General features: G+C 46.0%; 1 protein-coding gene and 1 pseudogene across 1 annotated transcript; both read left to right on the top strand.

Annotated features, from left to right (window-relative positions):
- Nucleotides 1–608: 608 nt before the first annotated feature.
- On the top strand, nt 609–18,008 carry Nemp2 (nuclear envelope integral membrane protein 2). Its single transcript, XM_051153793.1, has 9 exons — nt 609–702; nt 6,099–6,214; nt 9,316–9,547; nt 9,677–9,749; nt 10,772–10,865; nt 11,586–11,700; nt 13,592–13,817; nt 17,112–17,288; nt 17,774–18,008. Exons 1-9 carry the CDS (start codon nt 609–611, stop codon nt 17,910–17,912), a joined length of 1,266 nt encoding a protein of 421 aa, XP_051009750.1. The 3' UTR covers nt 17,913–18,008.
- A 2,994-nt stretch (nt 18,009–21,002) lies between these two features.
- On the top strand, nt 21,003–21,534 carry LOC127196138 (40S ribosomal protein S16-like; annotated as a pseudogene).

Here is a 21,534-nt window from a genome sequence, read left to right as displayed (position 1 = left end):
GAAGAGGGCACCGGATGCCCCGCAACTGCAGCTACTTATGGTTGTGGGCTGCTGCCATGCAGGCGCTGGCAACTGAAGGTGGGTCCTCTGGGAGAGCAGTAAGTGCCCTTACCCAATGGACCATCTCTCCAGCCTCCAAATCTCTTTTGAAAACAATACTATATTAATAGTGAACTTTTATAACCCTTGTGTTTTTTGAAATGTGCTTAGACATGGCAGTTATTTAAGCATCGGAACTTCCAGTGTGTGGTGTTGTTTTCAGAAAAGGGAGAGGAAAGAGGAATGAAAAGAAACTGGCTTTTATTTAAGTGGGGCTTGCTGATCTGATTTCTGAGAGGCCCTTCCTGGGTGGCCAGCACCAGTGCTCTGGGAACTGCGCCTGCCCGGGCCAGGCGTGTTTGCAATGCTGCCCGCCCACTCAGCGTGCTTCGGCCCTTCCACGCGGGTGCGGGAGCCGGAAGCGGGAAGGCGGGCGAGCGCCCCCTGGAGGCCACATGGAGAGCCGAGCGGCGGGTCGCGGATGGGCAGGGCCGCGGCAGGCTCCGCCCCCTGCGTCCCGCTTTCCCGCCCAAGGCGGGCTGCGCCATTTCCGCTGCTCTGGTCGCGCGATGCCGCCCCGGTTGTGGTGGCTGGTGCTCTGGATGGCTCCTCTGGTCACGCTGCCCGCGGGCGCGGTGCAGGAGGAGGAGGCGGCGATGTCAGGTAACCCCGGCTCCGGGCAAGGGGGCCTCCCTCACGGTGGCAGGGTCACGCGTGGGCGCGGCCAGGCCCCGCCCCCGACTGTGGGCATCCGGGTGCCTCCCGTTTTGATTTGTTCAGGATCACACCCCAGCACAGCTGGCCACCTGTCACTAGTTTACGTCTGAAACCTTATTTTATCCATCTCCAGAAATCTCATGAAACTGAAGACTAGAGAAGGATAAAAGCTTTAGTATGAACCGGGAATTCTGTTTCTGATTGGCTGCTGTTGCTATGCAAAACACTGTTGATGCCGGAACCTAGTTGCTTAGGAAGCAGCTCGGAGCTGCTCAGTCTGGGTGCTTAAGATCCTGGCTTAGAAAGTCCTAGCTGCAAAACTCAGTCTTCATTTTATTACTAGGTAATAAAAGCTCAGCAATTGCTTGTTTGCATTCTCCATTACATTGGTCACCTATTGACTCAAGGGAGGCCATCAAGTTATAGTCTTTTAATTGGATAATCTCCCCACAGCAACAAAATCAGGGTGTCTGAGACTCAAAGACAGAATGGATGTTGAGTAAGCAGTTATTAGCTTCTGATTACACGTGTTTGTTGAGTAATTACTTTGTACTGTGCAAAAATGAATTGCTTTCATCCCCTTGTCTTATTATCCATATATGCCCATCTTAGGCTAGGGAGCAAAGAGTAGTAAATACAAGACACTTGGGAAAAGATAAAACACAGTTTGAGGAGGAAGGCTCCTGGCCTGGCAGCAGCCAATTAGAAGTAGTTACAGCGCAGGACTCAGAGGCCTGCGCCGGAGTGGAATTGTTGGACTCAGCCTGTAGTTGTCTCCCCCAGGGCCAGGCAGGCACTCTTTACAGACCAGAGTTTTCTCATCAGTAAAACGAGATTGTTTCCATGTTTTCCTCTCCTTTTATTTGCTTCAAGGAGCCCAGTTTTTTACAGGTTTTGTTGTTGTTGAGGTATAGGGTCACCGTACAGCCCTAGCTGACCTGGAGCTTTTTATATAGACCAGGCTGACCATGAATGTACAGCAGTCCCGCCTCCACCTCCCAGGTCGAGGTCGTTGCTTAACTGTCCTCCATTGCGTTAAAGACTCACGGAAGTGGTCACCAGGACTTCCCTGCCTGAGAAGTGTAAGAAATGGCTCTCCACAGCTGAGAGAAATGGCGACTCCTGTCTTGCTATTCCGGATAGTCTTTAAATACACGCAGGAGGTGACAACTGTCCTGCTATGTTCAGTGACACTGTGGGGACCCCCTGATTGGCTGCTGCTACTGGAAAAGCTTAAGCATTAAGGAAGCTAATAAACAAGAAAGCATTAAAGAACTCATTCATTTTTGACCGCTTAACAAAGCAGGTAATGAGCCAGGCGTGGTGTCACATGCCTTTAATCCCAGCACTTGGGAGGCAGAGGCAGGCGGATTGCTGCGAGTTCGAGGCCAGCCTGGTCTACAAAGCGAGTCCCGGACAGCCAAGGCTACACAGAGAAACCCTGTCTCGAAAAACAAAACAGAACAAACAAAGCAAGTGATGTGAGGCCTTTTTTTTTTTTTTTTTTTTTTTAATGTGTACAGTAATGCTCCCTGGCCACAAGGGACATATTCTGAGACCTGTGTCGATGAGTGAAAGTACAGCGTGCGGAGCCCCATGTATGTCATTTTCCCTCTCTGGAGCCCTGTATCAATCAAGGAGTCACAATGACTAACAAGACAGCAACACTAACAATATACTCAGCAGTAACTTGAAGCTTATGAATTGTTTATTTCTAGAAATTTCTATTTAATAATTTTGGCTCACATGTTGACCCAAGGTAACGGACAGTAGAAAGGAAACTCATGGAAGGGGAGCGGGTGGCACTGTGGTTCCTGCACTACATTAGCTGAATGCTATTTAAAGTTCACTGAGGGCTCTGTCTCACTGGTTTGCATAAACCTGACTCGAGGCCTTTGGCAATGTACGTGACGAATTCCATCTGTATGTCTCTTAATCTGTTGAAGACTGAGGGGTAATCCAGAACAAGTTCTAACCAGGAAGTGCCTTATGTACACACTGATGTCAAAACCAAGATTCTGACCACCTCTTGGCCTCCTGTATCTGGGGAGGAGCAAGAAGAATGGTCCTTAGCCAGAGGCTGTAAAGTGTGGCCAGTTACCCTCTAGTTAAGGGCACCCTGGTGACAGAGTGGAGAGGGGTGCAGCTGTGACTTCACACTTGGCTCCCTTCTGCATGGGCTCTCGAATCAACGCCATGGGGCAGGCTGAACACGGGGTGACACTGCTCCCGGGCATTAAGGAGCAGTCTCCTCTTGTGTTAACAGTTCTTCAGAGAAATTGGTTCTGCTTTCTCTGGCTGGACTACACTTGCCCAGGTAATCCCATAATCCCCTCAGAATGCAACACACATTCCTACGACAAGCACTTGAATGCTGCAGGATACAGAAAGACGGCAAGATAAGAAGTACGTGTGTAAGATGAAGACTGTGTAGTCGGCAGGAAGAAGGTGAGCATAGTTGGGTGTACGTGTTCAGGCATAGCTCAAAGATGGCCTTCCAGAGAAGGTGACAGCAGGGCAAACAGGACGGCTCTTGACAGTGTAAGCCCTGCCAGGATGGGGCAAAGATAGTTGCGTTCAAGGAGACCTGAGGCAGAAGTAAGCTGGTACTTTGAGGAGGGTTGGTGCGTTGATATGGCTGGAGCCATCAAGCAAGAGAGGAAGAGGAAGTCAGAAAGGCACTCGGGCCTTTCTAAAGGAGAGTAGATTTTGTCATGGTGGTATTGGAAGTCATTAGAGAAATGTAATGGACCCTGGGTGATGCTTTTAGAAGATCTGTGTGCCTGACTGAAGAACGGTTGTAGAGGGCCTCATGGGGGTGGTTTTAGAAGTAGATAGAACTTCCATGGGGCCGTTAGGGTAACCTAAAGTGCACACTGAACATGATTTGCATAACAGAAGCGTTTGTTCCCACAGCTGTGCTATAGACCTATACTTGCATACACTATCTCGCTTTTAAGAGCTACAGGCATCCCAGTGATTTAGAAGACAGGCTTGGGACCCGGTGGAAAGCCTTTGTTTGATGGTAGCCTTTGTTTACAAATTCAGTCCTCACAAGAAGACGCTTCCTGTGGACCACAGACACAAAGATTTAAGGTTTTTGTGGGAGTTAGTTCAGCCCTTAAATAATGGGGCTCACTAGGGGAGGAGTTGGCAGAACCCTTTGGCATCTCTAAGAAAAGTGCCTTTAGCATGAAGCATGCCTGGTGACGAAATGCCAAGCTGCCAGTGAACATTTGTATGGAGTTCTGGCACACTGGGGCTGTGAACCTGTGGCCCCATGTCCTCCTTTCCTCCTGGGGCATGCTCTTTCCCAGTGGTAAACGGATCCCTAATCACGGAGTCACTGTCCAGAGTTTTCAGGTGTAGCTGCCCAATTTAGCTCTGGTTCAGCAACCTTGCGCGAGGTAAAGAGTATGTGATATGGGAAGGCCAGGCCCGAGACTTTCCATCCTTTGTTCTGTGGCTGAACAGGTAGGACTTCCCAGGTGTGTCGCTGTATTCAAGCATCTGCTCAAGCACTTCCTGCTGTTACATCATGTTCGGTACCCTCCTTCTTTTCTCTGGCTAACTGCCAGTATTAGATGTCCCAAGACTGTTGCTTTGGGCATGTTGCCCTTGGCCTTGAGCTGCGTGCATCTCAGGTGTACCCAAGAGTGGCTCCACCTTGCCTGTCTTATGTGTTCATAGCATCGGTCACGCTCCCTTCTTTGGGTTCAGATGTACAAGCATACCGTGGAGGAATGCATTTTTAATTTTTGCTACCCTGTGTTTAACAAAGATTCTCCCAAGTGCTTTGAAACCTGGCTCTTGACCTAGATTCTTGTATTTTCAGCTCAGGCTCTGTTGATAAATTTAAAAGCGTATGTGTTTGATCACTATGCTAAGAGGAAAAAAAAAATGAAAGGATTCATGTGTCACAATAGAGCATCCTGGGCCATTATGTAACCGAGCTGTCACTTCGGTTCAGCTGCTTCAGGAGATGGAACTGTGCCTGTCCTTGCTTCAGCCTGTCACAACAGATATTTCAGGCCAGGGCAGATACCAGTGGAACTTAGTCAGCGTTACTCTCCACACATGATCAACTAGTAGCTACTGGTTACTTAGTCCATTATAACAGTGTGTTCCGACTTTATTTCAGGGTGGTCTGCAGACTTCCTCCCTGCACTGTGAATGGGCAGAGGGCTTGTTTCTCTGCACACCTATGCCCCTTATTCCTGTTCTTCAGGGGTGTTCCTCTTTGACGCACTGTCCTGGATCCCAAAGAACTTAGTACAAATTCAAACACAGAAACAGCCTCAGAAGAAAAATGACCCACATTCTTAACTCTTCTGTAGCATTTATCACATTACTACATGAATGCTGCTTGTGCACACGATAGTACTCACATGTCCATATCCACCTCCAGCCAAATGTCTTCTTGTCTCTAGAACTGTCCATCATCTTTAGAACCATCAGTGAAACCTGTGTGTGCTTGTCTGTCCAGAACTGAGCTCATCTCCTATTCTTCTCACAAATTGACATTTACATTAGCACTTCTGAGCTGGGTAGGTGCCTCGCCATCGCTCTGTTCACCAGAAACCTTTCCAGCTTCGTCTCTTTCATCCACTGAAGCTCCGGACTGTGCTGGTTTATCTTCCTAAGAGCTCTGGAATCTGTTCTTCTTCCCTCCTTGGTTCATAGCCTAAGTAATCAGGTCCTTCCTCTCTTCGCCTTGGGACCTGGAGGTAATAGAAGTTTCATCCTGTTGTGGGTGCCTCTGTCTGGGACCTGGTGCCTAGCCTGCCCACAGTTTATGAGGCAGCTGAGTTGAGCCCTTTTTAATGTCCTCTGTTTCCTACTGAGTCCTTGCTACTTACCTGAAGTCCTTCTGTGCTCTGCTTTCAGGGTGAAGTCCGTGTTGCCTCCAGCTGCAGCCTTACATCTGTTTCGCTCCGTCCTTGCTTCTTCACCAGCTGCTGAGCTGAGCTGCCATGACTTTGCTCATCTTCATAATGCTCCCAGTTGTCACCTCTTAGTTCTGATACTGTCTTACTCTTGTACTTTATTCTTGAGTCTCTTCTAGGAAGCTTCCCTTAACTCTTGCTGTGTACTTTAGAACCAGCTGTTCTCCGTGCATGTATTACGTCATCAGGTGACATAAGAGTACTGACTCTGGATGTGATTATTTTCAGACAGACACCTGCTACATTGGGAAGGACTATAATCACTGTGTATAAGAATTTTTGGTTATAAGATACTCAAAGCTATGAAAAGCTTCTTATGAACACATTAAAAAAGGATTCTGGATAATTAAATACTTAGGAAACCCATTTATTTTATTTTATTTTTTTATCTTTCAGTTCCAAGATGTAAATCTATGAAGGAAACAGACTTAATGAAGACGTCCGTGTCAGACTGTTACTGCTACAATCAAAACTTACAGATAGAGTGGATGCATGTGTGGTCAACTGTGCAGGTCAGGGCCTGTTCTTTTAATCATGTCTTAAGAGTGTTGAATTAAAGTGCACCACTTTGAGATTTAAAAATACATTTTATAAGGCATATAGCTGATCTATCAGGGTGATAGATACAGTGACCTGAGGAGGAGTTATGTGGGAGAGGACATTAATTCCTCTTTATATCTACCCATGTCCTGCCCTGACTGTGCCTAATAAATATACTATCTAAGTCAGTGGTTCTCAACCTGTGGATTACAACCCCTTCAGGGGTCACCAAAGACCATCAGAAAACACAAACATTTACATTATTATTCATAATAATAGCAAAATTAAGTTATGAAGTAGCAAAAAAACTAATTTTATGATTGGGGATCACTACAACATGAGCTATCAGCATTAGGAAGTATCTTAGTTGTGGTTGTTATTACTGTGATAAAAAAAAAAAAAAAACAAAAAAAAAAAAAAGACCAAAATGCAAGCTGGGGAGAAAAGGGTTTATGCAGCTTACAGGTCCATGCTGTTCTTCGTTATTGAAAGAAACGCAAACATGGAAGAACCTGGAGGCAGGGCCTGATGCAGAGGCCATGGAGGGGTGCTGCTTACTGGTTTGCTCCCCCATGGCTTGCTCAGCCTGTTTTCTTATAGCACCCAGGACTCCCAGCCAGGGATGGCTCCACCCACCATGGACTGTGCCCTTCCCCCACTGATCGCTAATTAAGAAAATGCCTTAGAGCTAGATCTCAGAGACATTCCCTCAACTCAGGCGCCTTCCTCTCTGATGACTCTAGCTTGTGTCACATTGACACCCAAAACCAGCCAGGACAGGAAGGTTGGGGAGCCAGTAATAAAAAATAATGTGAATAGTTCTCCCCAAGAATGTGACATCTCCGAAAGACTTTGGTAAAGTGAATTGCCCAAAAGGTTGACTGCAAAAGGAATACTATAGGCTGACCTCATCCCAGGACGTGATGTTGACTTGTACCCTGAACTAGAGAGTAGGCTGTTGGAGGCTCATGTGGTTTCTTGTTCCACCATGCCCAGCATCTTGGACATTTTGCCATGGAGCTTTTGGGACATGAAAGCTGCAGTAATTCATACCCCACATTCCTATTTATTTATTCTACTCTTTAACAAATGGCTCCATAGCTCCCAACAGCTCTTCCCTATCTTCATCTCTGGCTGATCTTTCCACTTCATTAAAAACTGCAGGCGGGTAGGGGCAAAAATCCTCCGAGGAAGAGGAGGCAGAAAGATTGTAAGAGCCATTAGGGATGAAACACACCAAGAAAACGAGGCCTTCTAACACAGCAGGGCCAATGGATAAATGAACTCACAGAGACTGTAGCTGCCTGCCCATGGCCTATACAGTTCAAGCCACATGGGGCCCCAACACAGAAGGGAAGGGGACAGAAGCCCTCATCTCCAGCCAAGAATCTTCTTCTCCAATTGACAGCTGTTCGTAAAGGAAAATTTAGCTTTCTCCAGCAAAGGCTTACTGGATATACAAACCACACTTAAGGCCAGGCCCCATGCCTAGCAGTAGATGAGCAACACCAGATGAACTCCATGATAGTTCTGCAGTTATTTTTTTTACACGTCTTTTTGGTTTTGTGTTTTTATGGGATGTTCGTATGTGAATGTGTGTTTCTGTGTCTATACCTGTTTCCTGTGCTTTTTCTTTGGGTACTTTTTTCTGTTTGTTTTTATTATTTACTTACTCATTTTAGATGCCTGTCTTCTTATGAGAGAGTAAAGTGCATGAGGATTTGGGTGGGTGGGGAGGATCTGGGAGAACTTGGGATAGGGGCAACTATGGTCAGATTGTATTGCGTGAGAAAAAATTATTTTCAATATAAAGAAATGTAAAAAGTAGAATAGACATTGGAAGTGGTTGAACAAAAGGAGGGGTCCTCTGAAAGACTCCACCCAGTGGGGAAGGGGGGTCGAAGCAGATGCTGAGACTCACAGCCAAACTTTGGGGTAGAGCACAGGGAGTCTTACGGAAGAGTTGGGGAGTAGGAGGACCTGGAAGGGACAGGAGCGCCACAAGGAGCCAACAAAGCTGGGCTGGGGGTGGGGCTGCTGCAGAGACTGATGCAGCAGCCGAGGACCGGGACCCTCTGCTCAGATGTAGCCAGTAGGCAGCACAGTCTGCTTGTGGGTCCTGTAATATGGGGGGTAGGGGCCCTGATGCACACTTGTTCATCACTTCCCCTTGGTGGGGCGGCCTTGCCAGGCCACAGAGGAAGAGGATGCAGGCAGTCCTGATGACAGTTGATAGGCTGGGTCAGATGATAGTGGAGGAGGGCTCCCCCTTCCTGAGGACTGGAGGGGTATGGGGGGAAGATGGATGGAGGGAAGGTAGGACTGGGAGGACATGAGGGAAGGGACTACAACTGGGATGTAAAGTGAACAAGTTAAAAATAAAATTAATTTAAAAAGGGGAAAAAGAAATGTAAAAAGTAGAGATTAAAGTCATATAGAAAAGGAAAAAGAAAAACATCAGAAATGATTGTGGACTAGCTCTTCTCTCAGCGCCTGCAGGCACATGCTCTGCTCCCTGCCGTGGAGGACGTTTGTGTGTCTGAGTCCTTGACCACTCTGAATCACACCCACCCTTGCCTGCTCAAGTCCGCCCCACCAGCACGACCCTCTCCATGACATGATTCCTACAAACAAATAACAGGAACACTTTCCCATTTGTAAAGTGTAAGAATTCTAGGGACTCCATTTTCCCTCTAGCTCTTCTGCTTCTCACAACAATAAAATTCCTTCTAAAAGTTGATGTCTGCAGCCTGCAGTTCTCCCAGCCTCTGTAAACACCTCCTTGAGTCGGGTGTTTACACAGAAGGCTACCAAGACTAAGGTCTCCAGCACGTCCATGTTGCTAGCGACTTGGCCTCTAAGCTGTCATCATTGTGTCACTCAAGTGTTGGGACTACAGCCATGTGCACCAGCACACCTGGCAAAACATCCACTCCCCAAAGTATCTGTGAACTAAATGCGTATGTGTTCCTGTGTGTTGGGGTGTCCTGGCTTCTTACTCCTCTGCTTATTTCTTGAAGATCCAAGGGGAAGGTTCTGACTCTGCCTGGATTGGTCTGTTCTTGTTTCGTAGGTAACAGTTTCCAGTCCAGGCCTGCTCAACATAGTATATATCACAGGAAGTCACAAGTGCCAGCACCCAGAAACTGTCCTATCGTTTATCAGATGTGTGATTCATAACTTTTGGGCACCAGAGGAGTCTAATGAAACGACCATAGTCTTCAGCCCATATGGGGAAACTGTATGCTTCTCTGTAAAGCCTGTTGGGAGGATATTTACCTACGTAGTAAGCGTGAATAGAAAAGGTAAGTCTGTTTTCACTATAATTGACTGGTTTTCCAATGACTTGCCTTGCCTGTTCTTTCTGCAATTTTATATACTGACACAGAAGAAAACATCTGTTGTGTATATGTGTGTGGTTTTTTTTTTTCCAGCTGTGGATTTCAAACTCTTCCTTGTGTTTGTGACGGGCATTTTTCTTTTCATTTATGCCAAGACCTTGAGCCAGTAAGTGCCAGATTTTTATATTTGTAGTGTTCTGTTTTAAAAGTGTATAGGTTGTTTGTGACTCTGAGCTAAAAATTTACACACCACTGTGCGTCTGTGGTTCTGGTAGGACTTACAGATAAGCGATAGGTCTGAAGTCAGCATTTGAATCAACTTCAAAGACAGCAGTGACCGATAACAGAGCTGTACATGGAGCAGGGTACCTTTGCTTACATTAGTTCACATATGTGCATATATGAACTGGGCACTGATGTTCTTTGCTGATTATAGAACCCACACCCATCCTCCCTCAACCTGTTCTCATGAGTGCTGAGGTTTGTGTTCATGTTCTCTGACACCATGTGCTTGCCGCTGTTACCTTAGGCTTGCCTCCTAGACCGGTGGGCCCTGTGCAGGGTACTGGGCATGCCAGATGCTTGCTGTCACCCTGATGCTTTGTTTCCTGTGCCCACCCTCTTTCCAATGCTCACTTGGTGCCCATGTTCCAGCATCGTTCTGCCCACCGCTGTTCACTTCGTGGGAATGTCTCCTGTGGTTTGGTCAGCTGTGTGTAGTGTGCCTGCCAGTTTTCCTGACTGGAAGGTGCACGTGTAGAGACAGAGGAGAGCCTAGAACCCTGGTCCTGCGTGCTGATGCGCTGGGCTGCTGCCCTGAATCCTCCAGCAGCCGACTTGCTTCTTCATATCTCAGTTTTCTCCTCTGTAACGCTTACCCGTGGCCACCTGGGAATTCATGGAAAGCTGTCAGGAGAGTGCTTGCTGTGTGACAGGAACATAGGACTTGTTGGAAGACATTCTGAATACAGAAGTTACTATGGACATGCCACAGCAGTCTATTTACTGAAATTTTCGAGTGCCCATTTCAATTTTACGTATATGGGCTGTGAGCAAGGTTTTTGTCTTGAGCTTTTCTTAATATTCCCTATTGGCTGCTGTTGCCACATTGAGCATTCTGAATTTATTTTCTGTTTTTATTGCTGAAATGCTGCTTGGTGTTTATGTGGCTTTTTTCTGTCTTGACAGAAGCTCTGTTTTCTATTACTCTTCGGGTACCGTGTTAGGGGTTGTAATGACACCGGTCTTTGTCCTTCTGATGACTAAGAGACACGTTCCAAAGGTAGGTATTCTGTATGCAAGTAAGTGCGGGATGGGATCTAAGAGTTTACAGATATGAAAAATTAATCAAAATTAATCCATATGACACTTGCTAAGCCCATCTATGCTCCCCTGCTATATAAATCGACCTTCAATATATCTATTCATTAGCAATATATAGGATTATATTAAGTTTGGTGACATTTTTGTGACCCTTTCGTGAAGTGTATCTTGGCAGAATGACCCCGAGACTTTGGAGGTTTATATAACAGTTGTGCTACATCCAGCTTTTTTTTTGTCCTTGTTGGCTCTACTCTACACCTTCAATGAAATAATGTCCCAAAGGATAAATAAATATTAATTCATGATGGTAACTTTATGGTTACTCTGAATAAAGCTCTAAATACCGGCATTATTTTGCGATAACTTTTTAGTAGTAGCGCTCTCCAAGTCTGATGTACATGGTAGATACCCAGGGGGGCTTGTTAAAATGTCAATTCTGGTCTGGCAGTGGGACCTGACCCTACGTGCCTGCCATTAAACTTCTATGTGAAAATGTCTCTCCCCCTCTGAAAGACCATCCCTTGAACAGTGAGACGCAGGGAATAGTAGATAAGTACATGACGGAGACTTGACCTAGACATTTCTAGCACAAAGAATTTGTTTGTTTGCTTCTATTTTTATGAGATCGGATGAACCAATATATGTATATATTGTGTCATTTATTTTCTTCCGCACACAGTATAGCACGTTTGGGGCGCTAATGGTTGGTTGTTGGTTTGCTTCAGTTTATGTTTTGTGCCAGCTGATGGAAGACCTGAAGCGGCTGTGGTGTGAAAACAGAATGTATGTATTAGGTAGGTAAATACACAGAGACCCTGCTGTCACCGGTTAGATTGAAAAGTGCGAGCAGAGCACTTCTGGCTGATGTTTCTCTCCACACACATTTCATTTGATGTAATAAGGCGAGGTGCTTTAAAAATAACGTTTCCTTTCCATAGTGGGTGCTGTACTTCATTTAGACCCATTTTAAACCTTTTTACTTTATAACCTTTCTTAGTTTCCTGTACAGATCATCAAGAGAGTAAATGCTTGAGAACTGCAGCTGGGCTTTAACCGCATGTTAGCTGTGGTAGAAAAGCCTACCTAAAGGGTGGCTCGCCCCAGCTCGCGGTTTTCTTTATTCACTCTGTATGTAAAGAAATTATGTGGAAATTGCAACTAATGAAAACTTGACTTTTCAGAAAAAGAGGATTAAAAACTCCATTAATTCTCTTGTTCTGTGTTACAAAAATTCTTTCATTGTGTTGGGTAATAATGAGAAATGGAGACCTATTAACATGAGATTTCACATATAAAGGCAATGTTGCTAAAAAAAAAAAAAAAAGCAATTCATTCTTGAAGACTTTATTTTTAGCCCGTTTTCCTATTAAAGTATAATTTACTCATAACATGGAATATTCCTATAACTTTACTCTTTGTCTCCAAAACCAAGAGCATTTTTCGTATAACTGTTTATTACAGTTGCATGCGCTAGGGGTTGGGCGGCCCTGAGGCCTCACGCGTACTCAGCATCTGCTGTTCTGCTGAGCTACCCCCAACCTCACTAGTAGATGTTAAAGATTAACAATTGCATAGCGTCACCTATCGCCCAGGTCATACTGAGATTTCTAGTTACCCGTGTTGGCTGTCTGTATAACCTGCATGTTGTGCTGAAGCAGCCAGGCGGCCAGGAGGCCAGGCAACTTGCCGTGCCTCACAAAGGTGTGCTGGAGAAGCCCAATATAGTGTCCTGTGAGAGTTCCCTCTCTGCATCCCTCTCGGGCCCTGTTTTGTGGCATTGTTTAGCTTGTGTATTTCTCCTCTGTATCTACTGTAAATAAGAAATTTAACCTCAAGGTTTGCTTAGAAACAAATTTAGCACTTACGATGGGAATCATTAGAAGCGATGTACACTTACCATCTGCTAGCACTGGGAACAAAGTATCAGATGGTCACACCATTGGTAATGATGGACTTGGGGTGCCTAGCAACGGGAAGCCACCTGATTGGTCCTCTATACAACTACATTCGCCTTTAGTGACTGGAAGGTAAAAATGAAAAATAGTGTTTGTAGCAAAGTGTGGCATCCACTGGCTTACCAAAGCAATCACGAAACCATTTGTCCACCATGGACACTGGGCTTAAAAATAGATTATCATACATACTTGTGAGCGTGTATCTTACATTATAACAAAAATCAGCCTGTCAGGCTGGAGAGATATCTCAGTGGTTTAGAGTTCTTGCTGCTTTTCCAGAGGCTTCGAGTTTAGTTTTCAGCCCCTAGACTGGTTAGCTTGTCACTGCCTGTCATCCATTTCCAGGATGTTTGATGTCTTCTTCTGGCCCTTGTACATGCCACATGCACATGGACACACATAGACGACGACGACTGCTTACTACTACTTATAATAATAATAATAATAATAATAATAATAATAATAATAATAATAATAATAATAAAAAATAATAATATGACTTTAAGGGCCAGCCACAGCCCTTGTACACTAAGTTCAAGCACTAGGATTAATGAGCTGCAGGCGCTTTTGCAAACTTCACTGGGAAAAGGAAACGTTCTTTGTTAGTTTTCTTACTTTTTTAGTTTAAAGTTTTCTGGTAGATGTTCTTTTTCAGTCACGGCTCTGCCAGGTTTTCCACATCAGTTTTCAAGTTCAGGCTTAAATTGTGGCCCTTCTTCTGTGTCTCCAGGCTACGTCTTGGTTGTCGGACTCTTCAGCTTTGCCGCCTGTTACAGTCACGGGCCTCTCACTGATGACAGGAGCAGAGGCCTTCTGATGTGGACACTGCGGTTGCTCTCCCTGGCTCTGGTCTACAGTGGTGTGGCCGTGCCTCAGTTTGCCTGTGCTGCTGCGACACTCCTCCTGCTCTCCAGGGGTAGGCACTATCCACTCAGAGCACTCGGCTATCTGAGGCGGTGGGTGTCTTTTCTATGGCTACCACAGCTAAAATTTTGAGTTCTGGTTTCATTGACTGTTTGAGAGATGGCTACATCTTACAAGTAATGTTTGTTGTTGTTTGTGTGTTTGTTTTTGGTGTTTCAAGACAGGGTTTTTGTGTAGCCTTGGCTGTCCTGGAACTCAGTCTGTACACCAGACTGGCCTGTAACTCAAGAGATCCGCCTGCCTCTGCCTCCTGAGTGCTGGGATTAAAGGTGTGCACTGTCACCGCCCGGCCCGTACTTAAGTTTAATCTGGAGGCCTCACTCTAAAAGAACAGGAGGAAAGACATCTCTAAGCATTTGCTCCTGTTTTCGTTCTGTTGTAACACCAATTACTCCATAGTTAGAGCTCCCTAAAATCAGTGCCAAATTGCTTGGGCTCTGGGTTGCATAAACCCTTACCTTTATCGGACATTTCTTTTCACTAGAGCCAGTATTGCTATAGTGATATTATTAATAGTGCTCATAAGATAAGAACTGGGGGAAGATGAATTATAAATGATTGGAAGAAGTTATTAAATTCATTCTTATTATGGGCTGGCTTTGTTTTAGGTTTTGAATTAAGGCTTAAGCCTCTACTAAAGAAAGAAAAGGTCACATCTGCTGACACAATATTGTATTTCCTTAGCGTGGGCAATTGTGTCAGACACACAGATGGATAGGGTCCTGCCCTTGAGGCGCATTGTGGAACATGGGCATACATTTATATATCTGCTGCCTTAAAAAAAAAAAAAGGTGTGTGTGTGTGTGCGTGTACGCCTGTGCACACGCGTGCACACCTGCCTTATATTTATGGGTCTCCAGAATGTCCAGAAGAGAGCATTAGATCCTGTGGAGCTGGAATTACGGGCATTTGTGAACCCATACTGCACCCTCTGCAGGAGCAGTTGCCATTCTTAGCCACTAAGCCATCTTTCCTGCCCCAGACTTCTCTATCCTTTAACTGTGAGAACAAAGCTTGCCCAGGGGCTGAAGTGGTGTTAGTCCAGGAATAACATTCCTGGGTTGAATGTTAACTAATGGCCCAGAGTAGCCCTTGAACCAACATGGAGTGCTTTCCTGTCAGAGAAAAGGCCCCATGTAGTGTCATCGTCAGGCAATGGTGCTCTCAGTGCAGTGACTGAGCTGTGCTCTGGTGGGACTGTGTGGGGCAGTGCCACAGGGTTAGTGCCACAGGTTGCCCTGAGGAGTCTAGCCTGGTTCTGCGTGTGGGAGCTGGTGGGGGTCTAACCAGTTTGCATTTCCATTAGTTCTCTCTGATGCCTTCCTAGACACAACGTATAAATCCGAAAGTTTGGGCTCAGGCACGAGTGAGGCAGTGGGGCAACTATGGGAAAGTCTGTATTGCGTCCAGCAGTTAAAACCTGCAGGAGCTGATTGGTGCTGCATACAAGATCCCGCTTTCAGATCTGATATTCCAGGAGAGCTGCAAATGTAGACTGGAATTCAAATGTAATCCCCGCAGTGTAAATGTTGGCAGTTAATCTAATGAAAAGTAAAAGCAGACCTGACAGACAAAAACCAAGCTAGAGTTGGGTAATCGTTGGCTGGAGGGGTGGACGTCTCTGCTTTCTAGCAGCAGGGTTGTTAATCAGGGAGGGGGCTTCTGTAGTAGGTGACATTCCTAGACACCCTTGGGGTCTAGGCAGGCACTTGAGGAGAGGGAGGAGAGTGAGGAGAGTGAGACTAGGGCTGGGAAGAGGAGTTAATAGACGTTTGGTAAACGGCTGTGAGGAAGGACACTCCATGGTGACAGGTAGTTTATGGATCTGTTGGCTGCACGTATGGCCGCATCACTGGAGTGAAGGGGTCAGTGACAGTGAAGGGTAGTGACAGGCTAAAAGGTAGCAGTACACGTGGGAGGCATTGAGACCAAGCGGCTTCTCTCTTTGCCATCATCTGGAATTACCAGAGGCCCCTCCACCAGGAGGAGGCCAGGCCACCATCTTTGCCAGGCTCCTTCCCTTAGCTACCCATCTGCCTTGCCAGTAGCAAGTGTGTTTCCTCATTTGCCCTATGGCTCCATTATGTATCTGTGGGGCAATCTGTAATCATCTATATGTATTGCTATGCTGTCTCCTTTAAATTTTGGTAAGTAATAATTATATGAAACCATAGGACTAAAGTAGGAATCTATAAGCTAAATAATAGATCAGAGACTGTTTTGACTTATGTAGTATCACACCTCAAGTTTTCAAAGAACTGTCTACATATATGTTAAAATAGCTATTTTTTTATACTGCTGAGCAATTTGTATAAATATCCCACTTCTTCTATACAGTGACATATAAGGCAATGGCACTGCTGTCCTTTTCATGTAACAGTGACTCAGAACCGGGAAGGCATTGGCCAAGCTCAGGCAGTGAGTGAGTCCTCAACCCGGTTGGGCTCCAGTTGTCTGGGTCAGAACCTGGGTTTTTCTTGTAGGGAACCTGGCTAGGTGTTCAGAAAAGGAGCCAGAAGCAATGACACTGGTTCTTCAACCCAGTTCATCAACCATTAGACCAGCCCTTAAAAAATTAAAAGATCTTTAAGATCTCAGCCCTCGAGTGTGTGTGTGTGTGTGTGTGTGTGTGTGTGTGTGTGTGTGTGTGTGTGTGTGTGTGTTTTTAAATCCTTGAAGATCTCTACTAAAGTTATATGTGAAGTTACTTGCAAACATTTTTTAAGATTCACTGATGAATGTAGCACAAATGTTACTTAAAACCTTATCAGGAATATGTCTTTATTGGCATCTTTAATTCCTAAAGTACAGATTGCTATATTATTACCATACGTATCCCTGTTCTGACTGGGAGAGAAAATCTAGTTTCTGGCTTCTTAGTGTATATGTAGCCAAAGAAGAGCTAATGCAAGTTCTCTGCCATTACAGACCTTTGTGCGGGGTTTCTTTTGTGTGCCAGGTTAATTAGGAGTACTGCCACTAGGTGGGAGTGATACCGCACAAAGGCAGCGAGTGATGGATGTCCCTGTTGGTCTCCATAAAAGGACACAATGAAAGCTTGCTTCTGTTTGTGCTAAAGATAATCGACTGGCAAAGCAAGATGCCAGGTGTTTTGTCTAATTGCTTGATTAGAAAACATTGAAAAAATATAATCAACATCTCAGTCAGAAATTGACTCTAAAAGGCCTTAGGACACCACCAGGCTGGTCAGAGAAGACGGGAAGCACAGTAGGCCCACGCTCCCATTCTTTCCCCGTTAGTCAGAGAACCGCAGAAAGTCAAGTGAGCTGGCCAGGAATCAGGCAGCCCGATGTCGTGTATTTTAGGAAGATGAGGCCATGGTTCACCACAGAGCTGCTGGTGCTGAGGTATCTCAGTGATGATGAGTACAGGGAGCAAACTGAGGCCGAAACAGCCCGCGCCCTCGAGGAACTGCGCCGCGCCTGCTGCAGGCCCGACTTCCCTTCCTGGCTGGCTGTCTCCAGACTCCAGGCTCCTCAAAAGTAAGTCCTGCCCTGGCCACAGCTCGTGTTCTGAGTGATTTGAAAGTCACACAGTATTTGGGGGCCATGCATTTCTGCTGAGAAGCAGCCATTGCTTTTTGTCAGATCTTACAGCAGAGTTGTGGCTGGTCTGCTTCCTGGGTGCTCTGGCTTGGCGGGAGAGCTGCTGAGGTCTGAGGTGTCATGTAGATCTGAGCGAGGCATCAGCAGAGAGGGCTGAACACTACACTCAAGGAACGAGGAAGAGATGAGTGAATGACAGGGTACACACCTGCCTGGTGCATAAACCTGCCCACACTCCCACCTTCCCCTGCATAGCTGTCTGCAGAGGAATCACACCGCCATTCCCTATACACAGTGTAAATGCCACCATCCTCAGCTGACACAAGTCAAATTCAGTTAAAGGGAATAAGGAGTGAGGCACACATCATCTTTCAGATAAGCCTCTGTGACAGAATTAACAGTTGAAAACACACTTTTCTCAGGTTTGCAGCCTTTGTTCTCGGAGCCAGCCACTTGTCACCAGAGGAAGTCAGCACACATGAGAAGCAGTATGGCCTTGGGGGTGCCTTCTTAGAAGAGCAGCTCTTTAGCCTGCAGACTGATGGTCTACCTGCAAGTTGACTTCGTTCTGAACAGCAAAGTGGGCAAAAGGCAAAGGCCCTATTACAGCTGAGCAGAACCTGCCTGGTGGGGAGAGAGCATGCGCTGCAGAGAAAACTAAGCCACACAAAGGAGGAGAACCACGTTCGCTGAGGAGAACTTCCTCTTGGCAGCTCACTCACTGTGCTGTATGTGGCCGGAAGACTCTAAGAATCAATCCATTTGCCTTGACCAAAGACCTTCATTGGAACTGTGGAAACTGTTGCTTAGGACCGGTGAGCAGGGTGTGATGCCTTCCCATCACCAGGCATGACCTGCTTTCCCGGTGCCCTGAAGCTCTATCGGCTGCATTAATCTTCCTCCGTCAGTGCTTCCTAAAGCGCTGTCCACGTGAGACTAGAAAGAAGGAATTCTGAGCCGGCTGTGGTTGACGCAGAGCCACACGTGCAGGCTTCTCGGCCTTTAGTGGTGCGAACGTAGTGTGGGTCTCCTAAAAGGCACACCTCATATACAAGGGCTTACTGACTGGAAACCACTTCTCATGAGATTAATAATCTTTAGGACACATGTTTGGAAACGCTGTTGCTGGTGAAATTTAGGTTTGAGCATCAGGACAGAAGTGTCCTCAGCAGCCTTGGCAGCACTCCAGCCCTGGTGCATGCTGGGACTCAGGAATAAGACACTTACTTACATGCTGGCTCAGAGCTCTGTCCCTGCAACCTTGCTCTCGTCTTTGTGCCTCAAGTCTTTTTGTTGTTTTTTTTTTTTTTTAATATTAACCAATTAGCTACTTAATAACTGATTAAAAAGAAACTTTTTTAGAGTTATATTTAATGTTTTGATATGATTTTATATGCAAACAGATTAAAAATTATAATTTTTGTACTTTTTATATATTGAAATTGAACGCATGGAACCATTTGTTACCTTTTGAGATTTATTTTTAAAAACTGACTATATACGTTTGCAATGATTTCTCACAAAATAGCTTTGTGATTTTTTTTTTTTTTTTACGGAGCATGCATGTTTATTTATTGATCCATGTTAAAGCCTAACGTGAACTGAGCCACTGACTGCTTTGACTCCAAGTAAAGGAGTGGAAACTCTGGGTGTAAGGCCTGAGCATGGTAAACACTGAAGACAGCCCTGCCCAATCCTCTGAGAATCAAATGCAGGGTTAGCTTTTTTTTATAATGTGATGATTAAAAAAAAAAAAATCATGAGAAATCCTCTTTTTAAAAAAAGGGCGTAGTGAGGGAGGGACATACAGAGTTTGCCTTTGTCATTTCCTGAGACTTTTTGGAACTTTCTAGATTGACTATTAAATAACACTCCCTTTGAAGCGTTTTCTGTGTCAGTGTTTCTGGCTCTGCGTTTTGACAGGCATATCTAATACCAGGAGTCTTCCCTTTCCTTAGAAACTTCACTCAGTTCAATTTGTGCCTCTACATAGACATGGAGTTTTTAAAAAGTCGAATGGAATCTGGAGAGATGGCTCAGCCATTAGGAGCCTTGCAGAGTACCTGCGTTCAGCCCCCAACATCCATGTGGCATGGCAGCTCGCAGCCACTCGTAACTCCAGTGCCAGGGGGTATGTGCACACAGGCAGAACACTCGCGTGTAAGGTGGTGTGCTTCCATGCCTTTGGCGACCATGTTGCAGGTATGGATAGGAGTTCTGCATCATTCCATTAGAGCTTAATGAGGTTGTCGTTTTCTGTAACTCATTGGTGGTGTGTTGTCACAAGCCAGGTGTGTCAGGCCTTGTGCATAGCCGTGTTCATCTCACTAAGCAGTTGGTCCGATGTAGAATGTATATGTGTGTGAGTGACACACCTGCTGAGCCAGTAGCGACCACACTGCAAAGCAGCAGCTCCTGACAGCTCCAAGCCGGGATGACCACAGTGAAAACAGGCAGTATTTCAGGATGCTGTTTTTCCTGCTTACTTCTTTCTGGAAGGCATCTTAGACCTAACAGATGGTTTTGTGACAGCTGTAGGAAGCTAAACAAAGTGTTTCTGGTAAATGTTTGGGGCGGGGGCTTGTATCCTCTTTTTCCGTGTTTGTTACAAATCCTAGTCACAGCCCTGCTCCCCACTGAGCAGTGTACAGACTTGCAATGACCATTCAGCTACGGACTGGTGGCAGCTAGTGTTGTGTTTCACACCTTCCTGGGTGAGCACATGTGCACACCGGAACCCTGTGCCCTGCCCTTGCTTAGAGCAGCTGCCTCACGAAGGCTTCCTGTTAGGAGCAAGTTGAGCTGCTTGACGCCAGATGTGTGGGTGAGAAGCAGTGGGTGGCCATGCTTAAATGGCTCGAAAATTGTTAATCATTTAAATGTTATTTTTAAAGGGTTTTAAAACACATTTTACAAGCACAAAAATGCTTTTGTGAATTAGTTATATAGTTTGCCAAGAATACTTAGTGCTGAGTTATAGGGGATTGGCCATGTTACAGGAAAATATTTGAATGTATGACTTTTTCGACTCTCTGGAAATTTAAGAGATTAAATGTTTTGGCATAGCTGGTGGATTGCATCAGTATTTCTGAACATGTACGTAGCTTAAGACCCATAGCTGATGTTGATAAATAACCCAAGTAGGACTCACATTATCTTTTATTTGATTCTCCAGAATTAGATGTGTAATTTTCTGGATTAGCTTTTCTGTCTAACTGGCAGTGGGATCCTATGCATAGGTAACATGGGATGTAGGGTTTGATGGAGCAGTAAGGCAGGCATCTTCCGATGTGATGTGAACAAGCTGTTGTCCCCAACTCCCCACTGGGTGGCACTGCATGGACAGGCCCTCACTCATAGCTGACTCTCTCAATACCTGTCTCCCATTAACCAGTCTATAGTCTGTTCAGTGTTTCATACTTTGTACGTGGGAAAGACGCCGAGACTCACATGGCCAGCAGATTCTGTCTCAAAAGGCAGATGGGTCTGTACCATTTAGTCTCTCATTGAAACCTCAGATTTATACAGGAGGCCCATGTAAATTATCACTAACACTTCAGTCCAGACAGACGTCTGGCCGCAGTGCCCACAGTTTTAACCCTAGTACTATGAGGTCTCTGAGTTGCTGTGTTAAAACTGATCTGGACCCTTTTCCGGTGACGGCGCCGCGCGGTGAGGACCTCGTGTTCGTTCCTCGCAGCTATGCCGTCCAAGGGTCCGCTGCAGTCCGTGCAGGTCTTCGGACGCAAGAAGACAGCCACCGCTGTGGCGCACTGCAAACGGGGGGGGGGGGGGGGGGGGGGGGGGGGGGGGGGGGGGGGGGGGAATGGGCTCATCAAGGTGAACGGGCGTCCCCTTGGAGATGATCGAGCCGCGCACGCCGCAGTACAAGCTACTGGAGCCGGTTCTGCTTTTGGGCAAGAAGCGGTTTGCTGGTGTGGATATCCGTGTCCGCGTGAAGGGTGGTGGTCACGTGGCCCAAATTTATGCTATCTGGCAGTCCATCTCCAAAGCCCTGGTGGCTTATTACCAGAAATATGTGGATGAAGCCTCTAAGAAGAAGATCAAAGACATCCTCATCCAGTATGACCGGACCCTGCTTGTAGCTGACCCCCGTCGCTGCGAGTCCAAAAAGCTCGGAGATCCTGGGGCCCATGCTCGGTACCAGAAATCCTACCGATAA

Source organism: Acomys russatus, chromosome 12 (genome assembly GCF_903995435.1).
Source record: "Acomys russatus chromosome 12, mAcoRus1.1, whole genome shotgun sequence".
Taxonomy (NCBI): domain Eukaryota; kingdom Metazoa; phylum Chordata; class Mammalia; order Rodentia; family Muridae; genus Acomys; species Acomys russatus.
This window is presented reverse-complemented; position numbering and strand designations above follow the sequence as displayed.